The sequence below is a fragment of the Chlamydotis macqueenii genome, chromosome 23, assembly GCF_036417535.1.
Source record: "Chlamydotis macqueenii isolate bChlMac1 chromosome 23, bChlMac1.mat, whole genome shotgun sequence".
NCBI classification, from domain to species: Eukaryota; Metazoa; Chordata; class Aves; order Otidiformes; family Otididae; genus Chlamydotis; species Chlamydotis macqueenii.
Window position 1 is genome coordinate 6,735,439 of NC_141578.1, and position 20,654 is coordinate 6,756,092.

Genomic DNA, 20,654 nt, shown 5'->3' on the forward strand with positions numbered 1-20,654 from the left:
GCAAATGCCAGAAAACGGCCACTTCGGATGTCGGGGGCTCTGCCCTCTCTCTCCCACTGCCCAGGGGTTCCTGCCTGGGACGCCCGTACTTCCCCTGCCTCCCATCTCACCCGAAGTGTCTGTGCCCACCTGAGCTCCGGGCCAGGCGCTCGCCCTCCGTGGCAACGGCTTCGGGTGGGCCTCCAGCGCGTTATCTGGGAGATGAGCTGTCCTGCACCGCTCCTACCAAGGGTTTGCCTGGGCGGAAGAGAGGGTGTCAGGTTATGGCATCATCTCTGCTTCTGGACAGAGCTAGGTGAAAATGGTAAGGAAAATGATTCCTTTTAATTTCTAGAGGGGGACTGCAGGAACAATTTTCCAAAGCCATTTTTAAATGAAAAGCTTTATTTCAAAGGAGCGGAGATTTTAATTCCTTTCACAAAGCCATTTCTCTGAGAGGAGCAGCCCTGCTGGGGGTTCTCCCTGTCTCTGGGCAGGGCGAGAGGAGCTGAGCTCACCGGGGCAGCCACCGTGCGTGCACGGGGAGCGCTGGCACCGGCACCAGTGATCCCTGCCAGCCTGCTGCCATGATAAATACCAATTAGAAACCAGTAACACAGGAATTAGGCTTAAATTACACTATTTTGCTTCATTTCTCGTGCAACTGCTTAGCACTAGAAAAGCCTTTCTGAGTGTCATCGCTCGGCCACGTTGCTGAGCCCCAGAGGAGGTAGGATGGAGCCGGGAATATTTCTTTGTGAAAGAATGACATGTTGGTGGCATTTAAGCCAGAACAGAAGTAAATTAAACATCTAGATCATAAAAGTACCAGAGGATGTTTTAAAATGGGCTCTTTGCAGCAGTGCATTAGTTGCCTGCACAGCTTTACTGTGTAATGAGCAATATATTAATTTATAATTAGTGTAATACAGTGAAGCTCAGCAAATAGCTCTGTGCACTCTGGATAATTCATCAACAGAAGAAGCAGCTCTTAATGGCTTCCAAGGTTTGCCTGTCCTCTGTAATTGGGAAGTTCAGAATTTATTGTTATTTCTTTTAAGGGATAATGTGATTGCAAGCACACATCTTCCCTCTGCGTCTGCTCCCGCTCCAGCGCGGAATGGTCTCGGGAGTGTGCGACCTCTCTGCAGACCAGCCCCGGCGTGGGGCCTGATCTGCTGGGGCGTTCACCCGCGCCTCTCCCTGCTGCTGAGAGGAGTTCGGCAGATCTACCCCTGGGGCTTCACGAGTCTCCTGCTCTCACGTAACATCACCTGACAGTGGCAATACAGAAGGACAATAATAAATGTCTGATACAAGGCTACGTGGAATTCATGGAGCCTCTGGGGATTTTCTATTTCAGTTTGGCAGCTCAGACTAGCATCCCAGAGGATGCAGGGACGCTGAGCGGGCAGTGAGTGCCTGGGCCCCTCTGAGACCCTCCCTCCTGTGCCGCTGCAAGGTCTCCTGGAAAGAGAGGAAAGTCCTCAGAGTTGGGTGCTCCATGCTGGACAGCCTGGAGGCCCCGGGCCTCGTCAGAGGAGGGGGTAAATAAGCTTGGATCTTAATTCAGTGGCCCACGGAAAACTGGGTGGGACAGATCTTCCACAGGAATACAGTGCCAGGAATTCTGCTTTTTCCAACTGTAGTAAAATAACTTGTACGCCTCTGCCTATCAGCAGCTGCGGATAAGTCTATTGCACCAAGGATTTAAAGTCTTCTGGCGTGCCCATCTGTCTCGGGGTAAGCATGTAAACCCAAGCCTTCGTCAGAAATGCTGAGGTTTCTTCCCCCCCTCCCCAAAAAAAAGCGGGTTGGTCACCTAGAGAGCAGAGAAGGGATCCCGCCATGCCGACAGCCATGCGCTCCAGGGGGAAACAGTTTCATGCGTGGCAGCAGGAAATCTCGTCGCTGAGATGTCCTAGTGCAGGTCCTGTGCTTGTCAAAGCCACAGCTGGGGAAGGGAGCAACGCCGAAAGCCGTGCCGGACAGTGGAACAAGAAGCCAGGGAGGAGGAATCACCGTGTTCCCTTCCAGCAGAACTTCAATGCAATCAGTTTTACTGAAGACTTAATTCTTCCCTGCTTTGAAATGCTGTGATCTGGAAAGCAGCAAGTTTGTATTTCTGTACCATTACATCAATAGAGCTTGATTTTTGTAGGCTTCCTTATTGAATAATCTGGCCTAATCTAATTGGAATTTGGCTGCTGTGAAAGGTGGTTTTGATTGCATTTGCTCTTGATCGTTTCCATTAAAACTTTGTGATCTGAGAAGTAATATGTTTGTATTTACTTATCACAGCAACAGAGACCTGCATTGGCAGACTCTCTGTCAAATTACCTGATGAATATAAACAGCAGATTTCATTTAGTTTCATATTGATTTTTGCCATTATTATTAAAACCCTCTGATCTGAAGAATGAGATGCTTGTGTTTCCTCAATATCTCGTTACTGGGGTTTTGGTTAATCTTGTAGAGCTTTTCCCTTTTCTTTTGAGCAATCAAGTCCAACTGGAATTTTGCATAAGGCAATTTTGGCTCTAGAAAGGGGGAACGACAACTTGGTTCCCTCAGATAAACTAGCGGAGAAACCAGTTCCTATGGTGGGCCTGTTCAAGCAGGAGGACTTTCTCCTGGGTTCCTACATGCATTTTGGGGTGAGGCTGAGGTCTTGGGTCCCGTGGGGGCTGGTGTGTCACCCTGGGGCATCTGCGCTCCAGCCTGGCCTGGAGTGGCCATGCCTCGCTCTCTGCTCTCACCAGTGCTGGCTGGATCTCCTGGTCTGAACTGGAGATGTTCCAAATCAAGCTAGGATTGAAGAGGGACAGTGCCGAGGTGCCCCGGGCCGGCTCCAGCATCCTGGGCGAGCTGCGAGTTGGGGCGGGTGGGCAGCGAGGGCGGGCTCCCGCCTGGAGAGGAGGAGAGTGCTGCAGGAGCACCGTCCGTCCGTTCCCGCACCGTACAGTCCCTCCGGTTGCTCGCCGGGGCCCCCACACCTTTTTTTGGGGGAGAGGAAATTGTTTTCCAGGCGGACGAGCTGCTGACCAGCCCTCCCTGCCGGCTGCTGAAGGGCGCGGGGCCGCGCCCTTCCCGGGGCTCGGTGCGGGGCCGGGGTCGCCGGAGCCGCCCCGCGGCGGGCGGCAGGGGGCGCTGCGCCCCTTCTCGCCGGCCGCGGCCCCGCTCCCGCCGCCCCCGCCCCGCCCGGCCCAGCCCCGCGCCGAGCCCCGCGCCGCCGCCGCCGCCCGGCGATGCCAGCGGCCCCCGGCCGCAGCGGACCCGGCGCTGACCCGGCGGACGGCGGCCATGGGCAGCGGCGGCCCCGGCCCGCACGGACGGCACCGGCAGGTACGGAAAGTTCGGGGCGGGCGGTGCGGGACGGGCCCTGCGTCCCTGCCCGGGGCGGTGCGGTGCGGGCTGAGCCCTGCCCGGGGCACGGCCGTTACCGGGCAAAGGGGGCAGCGGGGCGCGCTCCCGGTCCCCGCACGCTGCTGCCCGGGTGCGGCGTGTCCCGATCCCGCATCGCCCCCCGGGCCGGCGCCAGGCTCCGCGCGGCCCGGTGCGGGGCGGGGGGCTCGGGAGGGCCTTGGCGGTTCCAGGTGACTCCCGAAGGAGCGGTCACCCCGCAGAAGGCGGCTGGGGTCTGGCGGGGCGGACTCCGATCGGGGGTGCGGGTTTACCCCCGGTTCTGCCATCCCCGCGGAGCCCCGCGCGTTTCGGGAGGCAGAGCGCAGCGGCCGAAAACGCTTCCTCCCCCGGGGGGACGTGGGGGCCGGCCGCTGCCTGCCTGCGATGCCGGCTGGCTCCGCACCAAAGCTTCGGTCGGGATGGGCTGGGATGCGGGCTTCACGCCTTCTTCCCCTGCTCTGACTCCGTCTGCGGTGGGCTCGCCTCGGGTGGGTGCCGGGCTGCGGTGGGGCGGGGGCGCTGGGCGGCTCGGAGGATGCGGGATGGGGACCAGCTTGCGCCTGCCAGCCTATCAGGTGCGGTCCCGGTCCGAGGAGAGGCAGGAGCGGACCCGGGCCGGGGTCTGGGCAGGGGCAGGGGTCCCCTCCTGCTGCCGCTTGGCCGTCCCTTCGGGCACAGTGTGGGCCTTCGGGGGGCTCTGCAGCGCACGGGGGCCCTTGTCCTGGGAGACCCCCTCTGTGCCAGGGCTCCCGCACCCCTGCAAAGGGCTGCACGGGTGAGACGTCGTGTGACACTTTGAGCTGTCAAGTCCTCTGCTCTCCTCTGCTGACGAGACCGAGCTGCTGCTGACCTCGGGTTTCAACACCCCTGATGAGCGGCCACGCTCTGCCCGGGAGAGGTTCCTGGTCCTGGAGGACGCCAAGGTTCAAGCCGTCAGCAGAGCCCACCTCCTGCTCACCTCAGCTGGGAAGGAAATGCTGCAGACGCTGGAGGAATGAGCAAGGAGCTGGAAATGAATCGGCGTAGAGGAGAGAGCGCGCTTGGGGGAAGGAGTCCTCTGCATTTCCGTGTGCTCCCCTTCATCTATGTGCCAGGCTGGAGGGCAGGCGCCTTGTGCTGCCCTCACCGGCATGTCTGTGGGACTGGGCTGCTGTCAGTGTCCCCGGAGTAAGTGCTAAACCGAGGAATGCAAAAGGGCTCTGCTCAACCCGGAGCGCTGGGGCTCAGGCCAGGCTCCTCTGCGGTGGGGTTTCCCTTTGGGGAGGAGCAGGACAGCGTTCAGGGCAGCACAGAGCATGGCAGGGCGCAGGAGTTACTGCGCGAAGCTCCTGTCAGCGCAGCTCTGCAGCCACAGCAGCTCTGACTTCCCAGCTTTGCCAGTAACTGAGCATCCCCAGTGCTGCGGAGGGAGCTAGGATGTAGGATCAGCTGGCTGGCGCTGATGAACCCCGCGCTGCGGGCATGGAGGCTGCTGCTGTTGGTCTGCCCTTGGAGCACGGCAGCATCCTGTTGCCCAACCTCCCCTGGGCCCCCCAGCTTGTTCCCAGGATGGGCAGCAGCAGCAGCAGTCTTGGGGGTCCTGGCCCAGATGTAGCAGCCTGTCCGTGTCTGAGCGTTTCCTCACCAGCCCAGGGTGTAGGATGCGGCACTCGGCTGGTTTTCCAGCTGTGGGGTGTTAGGGTGATGCCCTCTGCCACACCGGCCCTGCTGCTTTTGCCCTCTTTTTGGCTGCTGGAGGCCGAGCCGTGCCTGAGCCTGTGCCGGGCCATCCCGGGGGGCCGCGGGGTATTTCCTTGCTGGTCAGGGTCTTTCAAGGAGGCGTCAGCTTCTCGGGAGCCTCAGCAGGCTCTCGGTGCTGCTGTCATCGCTGTTGCGCAGCCCTCGGAGCTGTGCTTCGGGGCTGGGTGTGCAGCCTGTTCCTGGCCTCGCACAGTGGGGCGTTTGCCGAGATGGTCTGACTTTTTGCTTCAGGGAAGCGTTAAATCAGCATCGCCCCCTCCAACGGGCAGCGTAACGTCCCCAGCGCCACGGGAAGATCTCAGTGCCTGCTGGGCTCTGGCCAGGTTTCCTCCCCGCTCTGCGGCCAGGGCGTGGGGCTGCCCGGCACTGCGGACCCCCGGCTTATGCTCCATTGCGCCAAAGCCTGCGCCTCTTCCTGCACCAAGCAAAGGTGCCCGAGTTCCAAGAAGCACTGAAAGAGCAGGAGGATGAGAATAGCTTTCAGAGCTGGCAGAGCTGTGGGGCCAGATGTGCACAAAGGCTGACGGTGTTGGAGCTCAGTGAGGAGGGCTTGGCTCAGAAACCAGCCATGTGCCCGCCTCCCCCACCTCACTCTGTCTTTTTTGGGTGGGAATCTGCTAACTATAGTTATCCAGCTCACACAGACCTTTGCAAACAATGCTGCAGACCGGCAGGACTTGGCGTGTAATTTGGCGTGACAGAGCCCCTCGTCAGCGCGGTGTGGCCGCCGGCTGCGTTCTGGCCGAGCTGCAACGGAGCGTCCTGGCAGGAGGGTCGCAGCTCTGCTGTGGCTCCAGTGCGGAGAGGAGCAGCGCTCTGGCTCCCATCACCGGGACGGCGGCTGGAGTCCGGGGCCGGTGCAGCTCCCACCGTGCCTGTGCACCCAGGGAGCCCTGTGCTCCGGTGCAGGAGGTGGCCCGTGCCCGTGGGGAAGGACATGGGCCTGTGGAGAGGAATGGTCAGCTCTGCCGTGGTGCCTACGAGCAAGATTTATAGATTTATCTTCAGAGAGGCTCGGGCACTTTGCAGTTACTTTGGGTGGCAGCTCAGAGCCAGAAGGCAGAAAGCGGCTGACAAAAATGTTAATGAAAAACTCCACAAAATTCCAAACAGAACACAACAGGAGTGAGAAAACTGATATTTTCAATCAAAATTAAGTGCTTTGACGTGCCAGAACACCGCTCTTCATTTCAAAATGACATTCCAGGCTGAAAAATTTCGAGTCAGACCAAACATTTGTAGTTGGAGTCTCAGGATGATGGAGGCTGATAACTGTCAAAACAGCAATTCCTGTGAAGCGGTGTTTTCTACTGGGAGCGTGGGCTGAGCGGGGGCCCTGAGTGCCTGTTCCGGGGAGGAGCGTTGCTCCGACGGCCGCTGCCGGGATGGCGCCGCGCGGCCTCGCGCTCCTCCCAACCCGCGTGCTCTCCTCGGCCGCCGGCTCGGCTCCTGCCGCCGGCGCGGTGGCTTCCTTGTTGAGTGTGGCGTGGACGGTGCAGGCTGCATTATTGATAACGCTGATTTATTCATGCTTCCTTGGCGGTAGCAAACAGCTCAGCCTGTCTCGGCTAAATATAGTTTGCAGTGGGAGTGCGTCCCTGTCCTGCGTGGGTGGCTGGAGCCAAGGAGCAGCTCCGAGAGGGGCCTTTGCTTTTTCAACCCGTCACCCAGCGGGCAGGGACGCGGCCGGGACGGAGAGCGGGACGCCCGCGTATCCGTGCCCTCCCTGGCCATGCTTCCCCCTGCCCCTGGCCGAGCTGCCTGTCCCGCAGCGTTACCGAGCAGTATTTTCTCCCTTCTAAATTCTTCGCTAGCATAAAATATGTGTTTTTGTCAAGATATCTTTCTTTTTCTCTGGGCAAATGTCAACACTTTTGGTGACATTTTCTGGTTTATTTTTCCAGCTGGGAGAATCAGAATGGAAAACATCACTTTAAATCAGCATTTTGGAATGAAACATTTTAAATTTTGAAATGTCAGTTTAAAACGGAACAATTCATTCTGAAATGCTTCAAAACAAGAAATGCCCTTTTACCACCTCACATCGCTTGGTTTTGATTAAAAATGTCAGCGTTCTCTGTTCTGGCACTTCATTATGCGAGTCTGTTTCGCTGTCTCAGCCCGGTCTAGAGCAGATAGAAATTTAGAAGGTGGTTGAAAATTAAAGATTTCTTCTCACGGCAGCTGGGGTCTGTCCGGTGCCTGGCCGGCTTCCGGTGGGCGCGGGCAGCAGGGGCCGGCACAGCGAAGCTCCGCAGCCTTGGCATCGCTGCTGCTTCCCTTCGTGGCCGCTCATTAACAAGGTGTGATCTGGCCCTTGGGTTTTTTGGGGAGCACTGTTATTTGCTGTGGAGCACTGTTATTTGCCGTGGAGCAGATCTCCGCAGGCGGTAACCGGGGCCGGGAGGTTGTCACCTCACCTGGCAGCGGCCGAGCGGGACACTGCTGTCACAGCCGTTGCCGCTGGCGCTGCTGCCAGAGCGTGAGCTGTGCCCGCCTGCAGGGCTGCAGCTGATAAAGAGCACAGAGAGCGTGTTCAAAGCAGTTGGCAGCAAAACACCCAGTCTTTGGGGGTTTCACTTCTCTTAAGGGCTCCAAGTGATGTAAAACTCGGCTCCTTCCTGGCACGTCCTGCGTGGCGTGGGAGGGGCTGCGGGCGTGGTGCCGGTGGGCAGCGGTGGTGGCGCGTGGCCCCGGTGCACCCGGCGGTGCCAGGAGAGGTCACTGGGGTGTTGGGAGGCAGCGGACGCGGTTTTGTGTCTGTGTGGGTTTACGAATGTTGCAGACACCTCGTGAGGAGTGGCAGCCCCAGACGAGGCATCACGGTAGCACAGCGGGCGCGGGTCCCAGCGCTGCCACGGGCTGCACGTGTCCGCCCGGGCATTGCCACCAGCTGCCCCGTTCCTCAGCACCCCACGCAGCACCAGCCCCGCCGAGGGGGGGCGATGGGCTCTGGGACAGCCCTGGTACAGTCTCTCCATCCATCCGTCCGTCTGTGGGTGGGTGGTTTGCGAAGCACCCAGCCCGTGAGAGCCAAACCTTGGGTGTCGCTGCAAGGGACCTCGGTGATGCCAGGGTGACGAGAGGCTGTCACCGCGTACGGAGAAGGCGATACCTGGGAATGACTCACTGCGGATTCCTGCCCACGCGCTCTGGGTCTGCGCTGAGTGTGCGTGATCTGCGTTAGTAACGTGCTACCGCGGGCCTCGTTTGGTGCTCCCAGCAGGAAAAGTCAGGAGCGGCTCCTCCGAAGGCGATGGAGCCCCACTGCCATGCAAGGGGGTGAGCAGGGCGGGGGGCTGGCCTCCCGCAGAGGTGCGGGGCTGTGTGCGGGTCCGTGCTGGTGTGGGGACGGCCTTGCCCCGACGTGTCCCAGCCGCTCCAGGGGGACACGGCAGTTCGCGCTGCGCGGGAGCCTACAGCAGGCATCGCCGCCCATTTCTTCTTCTCCCTTCAGGTGTGCTGATGTCTGCCCCTCGCGCAGACCTGGCCCACCCGAGGCTGGCAGACGCGCAGGCGTTGGTGTGAATCCCCAGTAAGAGGTAACTGCCGCGCGTCCCTGCTGCTGCTGCCCTGGTTTCTTTCCCTTCCGCTGCCATGGCCCGTGCTGCTGAAGATGTCCGAGGACGATGGGTGAATCCCGGGTGTGTGCCCTGCCTCCCAGGGATGCGTCCCCACAGCCGGGCCACCCCGATCCCCATGGCCACACGCGTTCAGGGGCTGCACCTCCCAGCCCTCCTCAGCCCCTCTTCCTCCACGCATCTCTTCTTGTTTTTCGTAGAATGAGTGAGAGAGACATACAAAGCCTGAGCAGATGGGTTTTCGTGCTCACTCTCTGCCTTACCACGCTGTGGGGAAGACTGACGCTGGCCTCCACCCATCACAGAAGCCATTCAGGTAGGAGAAACGACGTCCCCGCTATGTGTGTCACGCTCCTGTGCAATCGCCCTGGCCCCCATAACACTGGTGGTACCTTGGGGTCTCCGTGGGATGTCCAGGGTGGGGGTTATGTGGGGCCGAGGTGTTTGGTGAGGGTCAGTCCCTCGTTCCTGGGTGGGAGGACGAGTGCAGCTGCTCTTGGGCTGTGGCGCGTGCTGGCTGTGGGAGCGCTGAGGGTGAGCGTGCAAAGGCGTGGGGCAGAATCCAGCAAGTGAATGCCGAGAGGCACCGATGTTTTCTCTCCGGTGCCGCTGTGACGGCTGTGGGATTTGCACTTGGAGTGTCCGTGCGTGCGGGAAACTCCCTGGGCTGCTCCTCGGAGACAGGCAGGGACCTGGAGCCACATAGCAGTGAGGCTGTTCCATGGAGTTACAGCCTGTGATGCTTAATACGGGGCACTGAAAAACTGCTGCTTGGTGAGCAAAGGTGTCTGAGAGCTGAAAAGCTGGTTTCTTCATTTCTGTAGCAAAATCTGAGACACATCTGTGCATTTAGGTTATTACCGAGGTAATTCTTGATCTGTGAGCAGCGAGAAGTAGCTGTTTCCATCTTATGATGAGTGTCACGAACCACACTTACTATGCGATGGACACCCCGCTTCAGGCTTTCATTAGAAACACAAATTTTCAGCCCTCTGGTTGTAAAGATCATCTTGAGATGTGGAACAAGCATAAACTGATGTAGAACTGAATGTCTTGCTGGAAAGCGCAGCCTTGCCTCTGGGGTGGTAATTTGTCATTCCCAGCGGTGACTGCAAGGTCCCCCGCCGCGCGCGTGTGTTGGAATGCCGTTCTGTGCCATTGATGGGGTTTTTGGAGGGGTTACGTGAACCCACGGTTGAAGTTCGCGTCTTGAGAAGAGGAGCAGCTGAGAGGTCGCGCCTGTCCTGCCCGGTGCAGGAGCCCGTGGGCCGCGCCGGAGTGGGACGCCGTGTGCGGGGCTGGGGGCTCCCTGCTCGGTGCGCGGTGGGCGGACGGCGTGGGCGGTGGAGCCGGCGTTGCTGGCGGAGCCGTGTGGCAGCGTGGCAGGGGCGAGTGCTGGGAGTGCGGAGCAATCCTGGGGCACGCGCTGCCTGCCTCCTGTGCCTGCGTCAGGGGAAGAAGGTGTGCGAAGGTTAATTTGAAATTGTTCGTGCTCTCGCCTGACCCCACACCTAACCCTGCCCTATTTCTGGGTTTTTTGCCTGACAGTTAAAGCAGTTCTAATCCTGTAATCCCCATCCTCGCTGCTTAAAACCAAACCGCATCTTCCAGAGCAACTCCCTCACCGGCCAGCCCTTCCCCCTTTCTAACCCGTACCTGAGAAGACAGAACTCTCCGTGGGTGCAGGATGAGGTTTTGGCCCCAGCTCGGGATGGCCGGGGTCCGGGCCGGCCCTGCCTGTGGCGGGCGGGCGCGGTTGGCAGGGAGGGCGGCGTGGGGAAGTCAGGGCTGGCGCTAAGCACGCTGAGCTCACTCGGGTTTGACGTGCAGGGGCCCAGGTGTGCTCGTGGGGTGTGAATTCTGTACAAATCCTGCCCCGCGCGCGCGGGGACAGGCTGGCGTGTTCACGCGCTCGCAGGCAGAGAGCCGGGGATTTTTCGGTCACACGGATTTATCCACAGTGGACCGCGTCCTGTACTTTTTGTTCAGGCAACGCCTAACCCGCAGCAACGAGGGCGTACTGGGGGCAAATGCTTACAGCCTTGACCCCGCTCCGTGTCTGTATGAACACGGTTTCTCTCTGCGCGTCCTGTGTCCTGGCACTGTCAGTGTGCAGCGTGGCCACGCTGCGGCTGCCTCCTCTCCCAGGCTGGATTTCTGCCGGCTCAAACCAGGAATTCCTGATCTGCTGGCGGAGTTCAGGGGCTCTATTCTCCTGCTGTCTGCCCTGTGCTTTTGCTTCATTTGGGACAGTTTGCAGTACAGGTTATGTTTGACACGCGCCTTTGTAAGGTTGCAGGCTGGGTTGCAATGAGGTTTTTGCCCTAGGAAGCCCACGGTGACGTTTCTGCGTGTGCGGGGCGCGGGGATGGCTGTCCCAGTGGGGCCTGCGACCCCAGAGCGGGGGGCTGATGTGTGTGATGTGTGTGAGGAAGGACGGGCACATCCAGAGCTTTCGGCTGCACTGTGTTAGTCACAGCTAAAACCAGGGGTGGCACCTCAAAATGGGCAGTAGCAGAGGAGGATCTTTAGTTGTGACGATACAGCCACAGGGTTTTGGAGCCCCTAAACCTAGGAATTCCTGGAACAGAAAGCCCCCTGCAGACCCTCCGGCAGCCGTCCAGGGAAATGAGATCTGGTCGCTTGTGCTCCCCAGCACGCGGGCAGTGCTGATGTGTCTGTGCAGAGTGGCGCTTCCCGGGGTGCGTGACTGGATTTGGACAACCGTGTGAGCCAAGCGGAGATCAGGTCGTTTGGCAATGGAATAGGAGACTCCTCGGTGAGGAGCGATTCACCACCAGTTTAATCCCCCGTACGGCGTCGTGAGCTCTACGTGCCGAACAAGGCTGGCGTGTCTGGACGCAGTGCCCGCAGAGCTGGCCCCAGCACCTTCGGGTGAGCCCCTGATGCTGACAACCAACGTGCCATCTCTGCCTCCGTCCACATCCATCCCTCAACCCGGAGCAGAAGAAGGCCTTTGTCAGCTGGGATTTGCTTTTGGGAAGTGAGGTTCTGTGAGCGAGTGGAGAGCACCCATCTCCAGTTATCTCTTAAGGGAGATTTACTGGTCAGCGCATCGCTGCTCGGAGTGAAGACGGCAGCTCTGTGGTGTTTATTTGTGAGACGCTTCTGCGAGATTCCCTCTCACCTGGGGAAGGGTTGGTTCCTGTCGTGTGCAGCCGTTACGTCAAGCTGGAATATTTTTCTAAGCCGCCCTCCGTAGATGGGGCGGGAGCTGCGCTGGGTGCGTGGGGAGCAGCGTGCGGTGCTGCGGCGGAGGGCAGGCTGCGTGTCGGGAGCCGCATCCCCTGGCCGCAGCGTGCCCGTGCGGGTTTGTCTGTCGCACGGCAGCAGAGCGCTTCTGGCTCCTCTCGACACAGCCCAGGCGTTTGGGTTTCTGCCTGCAAGTGCGAAGCGATGGGCTTTGCACGAGCTGTTCGTGGATGTGCGCACGCTCACCCACGCGACGAGGGGGACAGAGCACGACGTGGAGTCTTGAGGTGACAAGACAGTAAAAAATCCCAACTGACGTGCGGTGATAATGAGCAATAAAAACAAGCCTGCTTCTCTCCAAAACCCTCTTAAATAATACATGCACCTAAGGCAGCAGTGATTTTAAGGCTTTAATTATTCAGTGAATATTAGTAGAGGAGCCGTTGCGGGGCACGCAGTACGGATCACTCGCGCCACTGGCTGCCTGGGTCTGCCCACGAGCCCCTCGCTCCCCGTGCCCCGGGGCTGAGCCCAGCCAGCCCGCGGCCCTGCACCCCACCGGGGCCTGGACCCTCTGTCCCCTCCCAGGTGCCTGTCCCGGCTGTGCTGCCCAGCCCTCCTCGGGACGCCCGGGTCCGTTCACCAGCACTGCGGTGCCGCGGCTTTGGGCATTGCCTGGCAGGTACACACGTCCAGCTTCTCCTCATTTCCCAGCTCCCCGCCGGCAAGCGGAGTGATGTTCTGCACTAAACGTGGAGCCGTGCCCACGCCTCCCTGAGACACACACAGTGTGTCATTTCAGGTTATGCCACAAAAAAAAACGTGTTCTGCCGCTCGCTTAAAGGTCAGCCAGAGTAGGACAACATTTTTACTTTATTTTTACATGCAGGATTCAAAAGCCTTGTGCTCTTACGATGCTTTTGTGGTTCCATGAGATAAGGTTGGTTTTTTTTTGAAGGGTTCCAGTGGAGAAATACCAGTTAAATGGGAGGGGGAAGTGTGCCAGAAGCTCTGGAACTCGTCCCAGGCTGTCTGAGGGTTTCCTGCTTGGGGTGTTAAACGCACCATCGGTCTGGTTTGCGTTTGCAGTCCGACCGGGCTGGAAGTTCCCTGCTGCTCAGCAAGAGGGGAGCGGCTGCAGGGAGCTCTGGAGGAGCCGTCGCTCTCACTGCGCGCGGGGTCTCTGCTTGCTCTTCCCACGTGACACGAAGCCTGGCGTGGTGGGGAGCCCCTGGGCACCGCTCGCCGCTGGCATCCCCCGGCACGGGGCGGCTCATCTCCTCCGCAGCAAGGAAACGGCAAAGGCTCTTGCTGACATCCTGGGAATCGCTGTGTCTGATGCAGAGGGCTTCGTCTGCCGTGGGTTCGAGAGCAGCTCTCGTGCACGTTGGGTTTTGCCTTTCCCACTGGGTGGGCTGGAGATGGGCCACGGGACAGCTGGGGTCCCTCGGCGTGGCTGGCAGGGATGCGGCGGGTGCCCGCAGGCTCCGAGGCCACGGGTCCGGCACTGCGCTGCCGAGCTCAGCCAGCTGCAGGAAGGCGGAGGAGAGGCAAAAATTTTCTTTATCTCCGTGCTGCACCTTTTTGAGCAAATTCAAAGGCTTTGGCGTGTTAGCAAACTCTTGTTGCATGGCTGTAATGAGCGATTTCTCAGTTCTGCCTGGCTCTCCCTCTGCTCAACCTTTCAAAATCAGCTGAAAATGAGAAGCTGGAGAGCAGGAGTGAGAGGGAGCAGAGGGGTCGTCTGGCCCTTCCTCCTGGGAAGAGCTCTGCTAATGAAACTTCGCCAGGATGCCCCTATAAAAACAGCGAGGTGTGAGCGCTGAAGTCGGAGGGGGTGAAATCCCCTGTTTTGGGGTGGGGGGGCTGCGCTGAGGTGCGTGGGGTGGGTGAGTGGCTCCTCGTGGTCCTGGGGCAGAGCGTGGTGGGAATGTGGGGTCGCAGCTAGCTGAAGCCAAGGACCTCTGCTTATTCCTCAGATTATTTGAAAAATCCCATTAACTGTAAAAACAGGGCAAAACAGTCACGTTTTTCTGTAATGAGTTGCTTTCCTTCTCCCTTTCACCAAAGTCTACCATTCCTGCATACAAAAAGAATGGAAATTATCATTAAAGCTGACTTACGATGGCATTTAAAATTTATGGATACAATTTATGGCCAGAGATGCTATTACAAAATACGTCCAGGATAGGTAATTGTGTAATTATTACGGGCAGAAATGGAAGTGATGATTCATTAAAAGAAAATGACCATGAAATAACAATAAATAGAGCCAAATTAAAGCTGTGGTGATCGCACGGCCCGTCCTGCCCGTGTGCTGGCGGGCGCAGGGCACAGGGGTGCGCGGCTCCCGGCCGCGGCTCCCAGATGGAGCAGGCTGCGAGGAACGGGCGGTGTTGGCACTGGCTGCGTTGGCGTTGGGACGTGGCCTTTCTGTGCCGCCGCGGGTGCCTCTGCCCTGGCCCCAGGCTGGTGGCATCGCTAGGGAGCGGGTCCTGGGGCCGCTCTGGCGTTCTGTGCTTTGGTCTGCCGGTCACACTGAGAGCTGGAGAGCGGCCAGGGCTGCTGCGGCTGGGAGCTGGCACGGCCGTGCCTGGCCGGCACATGCTGGGAGGTCGCACTCGGAGCAGCGTTTCCTAGCAGGGATGTGAAAACGCGGCTGCGAGGCAGAGGGATTTCCCCCGGCGCCTGGGGAGAGATCCCGTTTCCCTGAGCTTACACTTGAGATGCTGGAGTGGCTGCTTTCCAAAAGCTGCTGGAAGGCGGGCGGTGAGCGTGGGTACGCGCTGCCTCCCCAGGGACCCACGGCGGCGCTTGCCGTGACGCAGGCAGGGTGTCAGCCGCCCCTGGTCCCCTTCACGTGGCGGTTCCCCTGGAGCTGGGCAGGGGACACCGGCACGAACCTGCAGCACGAACTCCCCGGGCCGGCTGCCTCGCTTCGCAGGGCTGGGGGTGGACGGGGCTGCGGGACCGTCCCAGCGGCTGGAGCTGAGCCTGGCTGGGATGGTGCCCGGTCGCTCCTCCGGTGCTCGTTGGACTGGGCCCGCGGGGATCGCCCGCTCTCGGGTCACGGCGGTGGAGTCTGTCCAGCCCCGTTTGGCTGATGTGTGTCCTGATTGTGTGGGCCATTACCCAGCAGAAGTCATTGATCTGCGACGCTAACTGGCTTCTAAACCCGGGTCCCGGAGGTCATAAGCCAACACATCAGTTTTCTTTCTTCCTTAATATTTCAATGGTGCTGGGAGGGGGAGCGGCAGAGCAGCGCCGGCAGCGCTGCCCGGGGTGGCGAGCGGGGGGTGACCTGGGGGTCTTTGGGGCACAGCCCCGCTGACGGCAGCTGTTCTCCTCCCACAGTGCACGTAGAGCCCGGCACGTGCGAGGTCATTGCCGCTCACAGGTGCTGCAATAAGAACAAGATCGAGGAGCGCTCCCAGACCGTGAAATGCTCCTGCTTCCCGGGGCAGGTGGCAGGGACAACGCGGGCGGCTCCCTCCTGTGTGGATGGTGAGTACCGCCTGGCCGCGAGCCGTGTACCCACACAGCCCCAGTCTTCCCCGTCGCTCGGGCAGGTGTGGGGTTTCTGTGCCCCAGGGCTAACGGAGGGGATCTGCCCAGGGGCTGCTGCGGAGAGGGAGAGGCAGCGCTTTGGGGATGCTCTACGATGGCATGGCCACGCCACCCCTGCAGCCCCGGGCTGTGCCATGAGTGGATCATGGTTCTCCAGCGGCTCAAGCCCCTCCAGTTAGGGCCAGGCACCACAGTGTCGACCCCTGCACGCCCGCTCGCCGTGCCGCTGCAGCTGAAGGCAGGGATGTGACTGCAGCCATGCAGCACTGTCACCTGCGAGGAGCGCTAAGCGAAGCCCAGGCCATGTATATTTTATCGCACGGCATCACGTGGCGTCACCCAAGGGCTGTCAGGAGCAGCTGCAGGCTCTGCCGGCGTGGTACCGATTCGCTTGTTGGCTGGAGTCCTGTGCGGAACACCGGGAAGTGCCAGGGTGAATTGTCGGGAAGGCTGTCGTTGTCCCGGACAGCTCGCGTATGTTGTCGTTCCCAAACAGAGGGGAGCCCGCGCTGGTGACCCACGCTGGAGGCGTGAGTTACGGGAGCCTGGCAGCCGAGTGGCAGCAGACGGTCCCTTTGCCCCGATGTAGGACGGGCTGGCGCTGGGCTTTGTGCCGGGGTGGTGGGAGAAGGCAGGGCTCTGCGGAGGCGCGTGGAGCCGTTGGGTCGAGGGAGGCCAGGCAGGCGACGCGCGGCTCCTCGGCAGGGTCACTGCCAGCGCGCAGGGCCGACACCCCCCGCGCCGCTGCCCGGCCGCTGACACCCCGCTCTCCCCAGCCTCCATCGTGCTGCAGAAGTGGTGGTGCCAGATGGAACCCTGCCTCGATGGGGAGGAGTGCAAGGTGCTGCCCGACCTCTCCGGCTGGAGCTGTAGTAGCGGCAACAAAGTGAAGACGACCAAGGTACGTCCCTGGCAGGGCGCGGGCACGTGGCCACGCTTTCCCTGGCCTGGGGCGAGCAGAACTCAGGGAAGCATCCCCCAAAAGTTCACAGGGGAAGGGGGGAGCCTGGGCTTCTCCAGGGCACACGCCGTTTGTTAGGGACGCACGGAAGCAGAGCAGAGGGTCTGGGCTGTGCTGGTATCACTGGTGCCGGAGGGGCCGGTGGGGGTGGCACAAACCCCAAGTGGGTGCCAGGGCTTTGCTGATCGATGACCCCCCCGGGGAGGCTGGGTGAGGGGGGCGTTGGGGGGCTCAGCCCACCAGCAGACGTGCCGGGGACATTTCCGTAGGAGCCCAGGGCTGCTGGGCCATCCCGGCTCCCCCAGAATCTCCCTGCCGCTGTGGGGCGGTGGGTTGCTCATCCCACCCCCACGGCGCAGCCCCAAATCTGTCACCGCTGCTCCGTCTGAGGCAGTCATCTGTGACAGGCTGCTACATGATTATTATTTTCATGGCTTGCTGAATGCCCCAAAGAACAAGGTATAATTAAAATTTTATCAAACTCATTAGTAATTACATGTATGCCATGGTTAATCGGTTGCATAATTTTGTGATCATTGTTCATATTGCTGAGTGGAATTATTCCTTATGCTTAGATTTTCTCACCCCATATCCCCTGCCATAAAATTACCGTTTTAAGCAATGTTGGGATTTTTTCATTACTGCTATTATCCTTGTGCACGGAGAGCACTTTCACGCTCAAGTGTTTTTACGGACGTCCGGGAAGGCTCCTGTGGCCCTGGGCACCCGTTGCTGGCCGGTCACTGCAGCACCACGTTTAGCTCAGTGTTGTTCCCATTTTTATACTCTGTGCTTGTTTCCCCCGGCCGCTGGCTCAGCTCAGAGCCTCTGCTCTGGCGTTGCTGTGTGGGGCCGCCGTTGGGGACCGTGCCCGTCTGCGGGACCCCAGGGCTTCTGCCCTCCTCCCGCGGCCCGGACCGCCCTGGCCGTGCCCCTTGCCCACCTTTTGGGCCCCCTGCCCTCCCTGAGGGAAGCAGCATTTCGGAAACACAGACCCATCTGTTGAAAAGGGCTTTTGGTGGCCCTGGGTGCCCGTTGGGGACTGTGCCAAGGGGCCTGGGCTTGCCCGTCCTGGACGGACCCCAGAGAAGCTGTAGCCAGAGCACGGGGTTCACGCACAGCCCATGAGCTGTGATTTGGAACGACCGCCCCATTCAGCGGATGCAAAGAGCAAACCACGCGCATCTCCCGAGGCTGCGCGCTGACAGTTTACGCACGGGGGAATCAGCCCCGTGCACTGGGCAGCCTGCCCGCTCAGATTGACCGTTTCCGTCAGCAGGCGCCTGCCCCGCTCTTCTCTGCCCACAGGTCACGCGATAGCGTCCGTGCCGCTCGGCACCAGCCTCAACGCGGGTCCCCGGCACTCTGCGGAGCCGTGAGCAGCGGGCCGTGGCCCGGCCGGTGGAGGTGGGATGCTTCAGGGCCGCCGTCCTGTGCCGGCTGCCGGGACCTGCGCCAGGTACTGGATCGGAGCATCCGCTGAGCCCCAGCTTCCCCAGAGCCTGCAGGTATGGGACCCCAGGACAGCTGCAAGACTCCTGTCGCTCCACAGTCCGCTCCTGCCATGTGGACATGCTCACCAACCAAGAAATGGGCTCATTTTCCCGTCCTCTTAAATGAAATACTCCACTTGTGTGAGAGCTGTTGACAGCACAGAGACAGCGGTCCCCAGAATGGGCTTTATTCTGAAATAGCTGAAATCATGGCTGTGAGTTGCCTTTTCCTGGCCCCCAGGATGCTGAATCAGGGCTGCCATCAGGAACTGGGCATCAATGGTTGTGTGAAACCCTGCGCTGTTTGGTTCATGGCTCCTGGCCCAGTGCGCTTCCAGCTGAGCTCCGGCCGGACCTCGTGTTGGCCGGGGGGCTGCTCCGACCCCGGAACAGTGTCCATTCCCTGCTCCGTGACCTGGCTGCTGTGCCCATGTGTGGCAGATGCAGCGCGTGGGGACCCCGCCAGCCCCCGGCGGTGCTGACGCGTCCCCGTGGAGCACGCTGCTGGTTCCTCCTTCCTCGGTAATGGCATTAGCCGGGCTGCGAGTTCAATGTCTGTTCTCTGCTGTGCAAGTCCGGGCACCAAGTCACTGCTTGTGTTTGCAGTCAAATTTCAGAATAAAGTGCCGGGGAGACCTCAGATCTGGAGAGCCTGACGCTGTGCAGCTGCCCAGCCAGGGACCCGGACGGAGCCAGGCTTCACCGCATTAATTAAAAATAAAGAAAAGCGTACCATCTCCTGGCCCTGAGCTCATGACCTTGTCTGGGACGCACTGTTTCCCCTGGTTTGGCAGCTCGAAGGGGAAAGGAGGGGAGCCCTGTGCTCCCGATGTCGGCGGGGCTGGGGACCCCGGGGCTGCTGCGCTGGCAAGGCCGCTGGCACGTGGGGAGCAGGGCCAACACCTGCGCGGGGACCCCAGCCCCGCAGCCTGTGCGGGGACGTGCCGGCTCGGGAGGGGCTGGGGGCTGGAGGCGGCGCGGGGGCCTCCGAGCTCCGGCTGCCCCCCGGGACTGGTTATTTGGACGTTTTTGTAACGGGGTATGTGATACCCACTCCAGATGTGGTGTAAATACCGGACTGTGAAATAATAAATTCATTTTAGACTCTGCAAAGGATCTTTTCATTCAGCAGCGGAGGAGGCTTCGGGAGCGCTTCTCGTGCCAACCAGAGCCGAAGCGGAAGGGCCGCGGGCCCTGGCCGTTCCGATCCCAACCCACTGCTGCAGCGGCTGCTGCTCTCATTACTCATGCGACTGCCTAATCCTCTGGCTCAATAAGATCTTTTGGCTGTGACTTACGCTCTCTAATTACACGTCGCATTAAAAAGGCATACTCCTTCATTTCGCCAAGCCGCAGAGGAGCCGTTCTGGTGGGGCTCAGTGGGCTGATTATCAGCGTGGTTTCACAGACGCTGCCGCAGGGATGCCTCTGCCCGTGTCTCTCCATCTCTGTGCGCCGAGATCTGACCGGCGACAACCTGCTCCGGCTGCGGCGGGCGGGTAGCCATGCCTCGGGGCTGCGGCCGCTGATGTGCTGCCAGAGCACTTGTCCCGTCACGGTCACGGCCCTGCACAGCTTGGCTGCTGGGTTTCCCAGCAAAGGGCTTTTGTGTTTTGCCAAGTGTTTGGATCCGTTTTTTGTTACTGTCCGTTGCATTGGCTGGAGGACAAAGCCCCGCAGAGGACGAGCCAGCAGCTGCCCCGCGTGCCCAGGGCCATCGCGCTCTCCTGACGCGGGGACATCACTGAGCTGCATGTGGGACAGCCCCCATGGCGCGGTGGCTTTCTGTCCTGGGACAGTGGAATGACCGAAAATACCCTTGAGATGGCTTTCCTCCATCAAAGGAGCGAGACAAGCCCGGGCCACAAGTTATCAGAACGGATGCACAGCAGGAGCATCCTTCCCCGAGATGGACAAAAGATGGAGAAAAAAACATCAGCCTCCTGTGCCTCTCCCGATGCAGAGCTGTATCTGATGTATCTTATCAGTTAAAAACAGCAAACAGCAGGAGAAAAAAAAAAAGAAACAAATTCAGAATAATTGACACGAGATTCCTCAGCACTGAAAAAAAAGAGGATCTGCCCTCGCAGAGAGCAGCAGCAGGACTCGCCCTGAGCACGGGGCAGCGCATGCGGGGACGGGACAGGGCTCCTCGTGCCCAGCTCCGGGCCGGGGTGTGGGGTGAGGGGCTGGGCTGTATAACCCAGCGTTTGCCTCTGCCTCCTTGCTCTGCCGAAACCGGCCTGGTGGAGCCCCAGAGCCCCTGGGCTCGTCCCCCAGCCCCAAACCAGGGTTTGCCAGCAAAAACTGCGGCAGCTTCCCCAGGGTGAGGGAGGACAAGGAGCTGTGTGCCTGGCGAGCTGGGGGAAGGGGCAGGATGTGGGGATGGGAAGGGGTTAAGGGCTGTGGTTCGAGGACAGCTGGGGGCAATGGGCAATCTGGCCCCAAGAGAGCTTAAATACAGGAGCAGGGGGCAGCTGGGGCTGCTGTGGGATGAGGGATGCTGCTGTGGGATGAGGGATGCTGCTGTGGGATGAGGGATGCTGCTGTGGGATGCTGCTGTGGGATGAGGAGGTGTGGCTCACAGCTGCTCAAGGTACTGCTCACACTTTCCTTGCCGCTGTTCCCCATGGAAGCGGGGCTCTCCCTACAGCTCTCTGTGCTGGGGCTGGGCAGCCGCAGGTTCCAGGTGCTGGCTTCTTCTGCTCCTGTGCT

General features: G+C 60.1%; 1 protein-coding gene across 2 annotated transcripts; it reads left to right on the plus strand.

Moving 5' to 3' along the window:
• The first annotated feature begins 3,191 nt into the window (after positions 1-3,191).
• Positions 3,192-18,669, plus strand: TAFA3 (TAFA chemokine like family member 3). 2 transcript variants are annotated; one of them, XR_015260990.1, is made up of 7 exons: positions 3,192-3,324; positions 8,582-8,666; positions 8,906-9,021; positions 15,273-15,422; positions 16,262-16,386; positions 17,755-17,954; positions 18,546-18,669. XR_015260990.1 is itself a non-coding variant. In XM_086765661.1 (6 exons), exons 3-6 carry the CDS (start codon positions 8,907-8,909, stop codon positions 17,764-17,766), a joined length of 402 nt encoding a protein of 133 aa, XP_086621787.1. In that variant the 5' UTR covers positions 3,192-3,324; positions 8,582-8,666; position 8,906; the 3' UTR covers positions 17,767-18,669. The 2 variants fall into 2 exon arrangements, 1 of the variants encoding a protein (XP_086621787.1); XM_086765661.1 differs by having other exon boundaries at positions 17,755-18,669.
• The last annotated feature ends 1,985 nt before the right edge of the window (positions 18,670-20,654 follow it).

Bases quoted from the DNA above. Each gene is read 5' to 3' on its own strand.
- TAFA3 (XM_086765661.1), top strand. From the start codon at position 8,907: ATGAGTGAGAGAGACATACAAAGCCTGAGCAGATGGGTTTTCGTGCTC. The intron at 9,022-15,272 runs GTAGGAGAAACG...CTCCTCCCACAG, and splicing joins CCATCACAGAAGCCATTCAG to TGCACGTAGAGCCCGGCACG. The intron at 15,423-16,261 runs GTGAGTACCGCC...CGCTCTCCCCAG, and splicing joins GGCTCCCTCCTGTGTGGATG to CCTCCATCGTGCTGCAGAAG.